General features: G+C 57.0%; 1 protein-coding gene across 4 annotated transcripts in view; it reads right to left on the bottom strand.

Moving 5' to 3' along the window:
• Positions 1–2,278: 2,278 nt before the first annotated feature.
• The window catches only part of LOC103746315 (keratin-associated protein 10-3-like), a 1,174-nt gene continuing 788 nt past the window's right edge, over positions 2,279–2,664 (bottom strand). Inside the window, exon 2 of one of the 4 annotated variants that reach the window (XM_029553728.1) lies at positions 2,279–2,640. In XM_029553728.1, coding sequence (XP_029409588.1) covers positions 2,279–2,640 — 362 coding nt within the window. Of the gene's footprint in view, positions 2,658–2,664 lie in introns of all 4 variants that reach the window. The other 3 variants (XM_008848452.1, XM_029553729.1, XM_017802024.1) reach the window with 3 other exon arrangements.

The raw sequence follows: 2,664 nt of genomic DNA, 5'->3' as shown, positions 1-2,664 counted from the left end.
TCTCTGTGTCCTCATCTAGGAAGTCGCAGAGGTAGGGTCTGTGTGGGCAGAACCTAGTGCACGAAGAGCCAGAAAGCCTGGTTCAGGTTCTCCCCCCAGCCATGGGGGCCCCCACAGCATCCCAGGATGGATCTCACCATGTGGGTGCTGGGAACTGAACCTAGTGCATGAAGAGCCAGAAAGCCTGGTTCAGGTTCTCCCCCCAGCCATGGGGGCCTCCGCAGCATCCCAGGATGGATCTCACCATGTGGGTGCTGGGAACTGAACCCGGGTCCTCTGCTAGAGCAGTCAGTGCTCTTAACTGCTGAGCCATTCCTCCAGCACAGTTTGAAGTCTTAATGTAGATACTTTGAGCTGTAATGACCACTCGCTCAACCTTTCAATAGAGTTGCTGTCCTGTCATTGTCTCCTGTGCTTGGGCTCTTTTTACTCTCATCCACGCTGATCTGCTCTGATTGCATTGTTTTGGTGAGCTCATGTGTGTCCTTGGTGGATATATCACTCTGGTGACGTCCACCCTCTAGCCAAAAGCAGGCAGATTGTCCCCAGCACCCAGGAGCTTCAGGTAGCGCTGCCTAGTGACAGGTAGCAATGTCATGTCATGTGTAGTGATATGACACGAGTCCCTAATGTGATGTCCACCCATCAGCTGGATTCCCAACAGCCAGCAGTTGGCTCTGGACAGCAACGTCCTCACTACAGCCCAGGGCAGTCCTGTGTCTGTGCCCACTGTGACTGTGATGCAGCTGGCCGTGTGCGATCCTGAGGGTCTCCTGCCTCTTCTCTGTGTTAGTTATGCAAATCTGGTCATGGGTGGGAAGGACCATCTTGGTGATTTCTGGCCCAAGGCATCCTCTACACCTGCGCTCCTGCTCCTTTTGTTCACTTGTGAAGTCTGCATTTCGGTCCTTTGTCCATCACCTGCTATCTGTGAGAGCCAGAGGGCTAGTGTCCCAGGGACCTGAGACCACAAAGCCCTTCTGCTCCTACATCCTGTTGAGGGTGGGCTGTCCTCACCCTGCTGGACCCCCACTGGCACCCTTGAGAATCTGTGGCCTAGGGTTTTCAGGCTGTCCCCAGGCTCATTTAACTGACAGAAGCTCACTGTATGGCTCTAGCTGTAGCTGGACCAGGGCCACGGGTCCAGGAGATGGTGTTACCGACAGGGAAAAGGAGCTTGGGACGAGGTCCAGGAAAGCAGGGAGCTGAGGCTTTCCAGGAGCTATGCCCAGTCCCCTACAAGGACAAGTGACTCCCACAAAATGTCCCCACCAGGGTGTATGTTAGACGCACAACCAGGGCTTCCACAGGCTGGTGTATGTTAGACTCACAACCAGGGCTTCCACAGGCTGGTGTATGTTAGACTCCCAACCAGGGCTTCCACAGGCTGGTGTATGTTAGACGCACAACCAGGGCTCCCACAGGCTGGCCATCAGATACATTTGCCGCACACCAGAGCCCACAGTCCCTCAAGAAAGCAGGTGTCCAGCCCCACCGCTTTTACAAAGATGTGGGCCAAGGATGCAGAACAGGGGTAGCCTCCCAGAGCCATGTTCTCAACAGAGAGTGGCCCCCCAGGGACTTACCCCTTAGGGCAAGGGGACTTGAAGGGACTCATGCCGAAACATGACCAAGGCCAGGCCCAAGGCAGCCTCCACTATCAAACTCTCACCCTTTTTGTCCCCAAACACAAGTCCATCCCTTGGACACACCTATGACAGGGCATGCCTGCTCCTAAACACTGTGGAAGGGAACAGGGGCACAGTGCCTTGGGGACATCAGGGGTGGGAATGCAGGCAGGGATCGACGCTGGGACAGGCTTGGTCAGGTGTGTCAAGAAGAGTTTATTGGGGTATGACAAGTACAGTTGAGGGAGAGAAATTAGAGGCTGAGAGCCAAGAGAGAAGAAAGCCCCCCTCTCTTCCATGTCACAGAGGAGCCCCATCATGGACCTGGGAGGGCGACTGAGAGATCAGCTCAAGTGTGATTTCTGTTCAAGCTTTGCAACACACAGGGCTGGACCGTGGAGAGTCCAGCTCACCGCTGCACACCTGAGGCAGGGTCCCTGACTAGGGAAGTCACGAGGTAAGAGCAGGGGGTGGCTCTGCAAGAAGGGGGCCGCAAGTGACAGTTAAGTCCCCTACAAGACTCTGGAGACATGATATGGACAGTCACTGACTACTAGCAGAGAAGCCAGAAGTCACAGGGAGGGAGCTCTCGAGCTTCGGGATGACCAAAGATGCTACTCAGTAGCTGGACTTCTGTCTGAGGAGAGGCCTCAGCAGGCCTGGCTGGAGCAGGCTGGGCGGCAGAGCAGGGACATGGAGGAGGACCCGCGGCAGCAGCTGGGCTGGCAGGAGGAGGCACAGCAGGAGGAGGCGGGCACGCAGCAGGCGGGTCTGCACACGGGGCGGCAGAGCAGGGACATGCTGGAGCAGGGTCTGCAGCAGACGGGCTTGCAGCAGAGGGGCACACAGCAGGACGACTGGGAGCTTGAGGGCTGGCAGCAAGACTGCTGGCCACAGGAGGATCCAGAGCAGACGGGCTCACAGCAGACAGGTTCACAGCAGACTGGTGTGCAGCAGACGGGCTTGCAGCAGACGGGCTTGCAGCAGAGGGTCACACAGCAGGGGGAGGAGCTGTCGCAGGGGGAGGAGCTGACGC

The sequence above is a fragment of the Nannospalax galili genome, unplaced genomic scaffold (assembly GCF_000622305.1).
Source record: "Nannospalax galili isolate Female #2095 unplaced genomic scaffold, S.galili_v1.0 scaffold4264, whole genome shotgun sequence".
Classification (NCBI taxonomy): domain Eukaryota; kingdom Metazoa; phylum Chordata; class Mammalia; order Rodentia; family Spalacidae; genus Nannospalax; species Nannospalax galili.
This window is presented reverse-complemented; position numbering and strand designations above follow the sequence as displayed.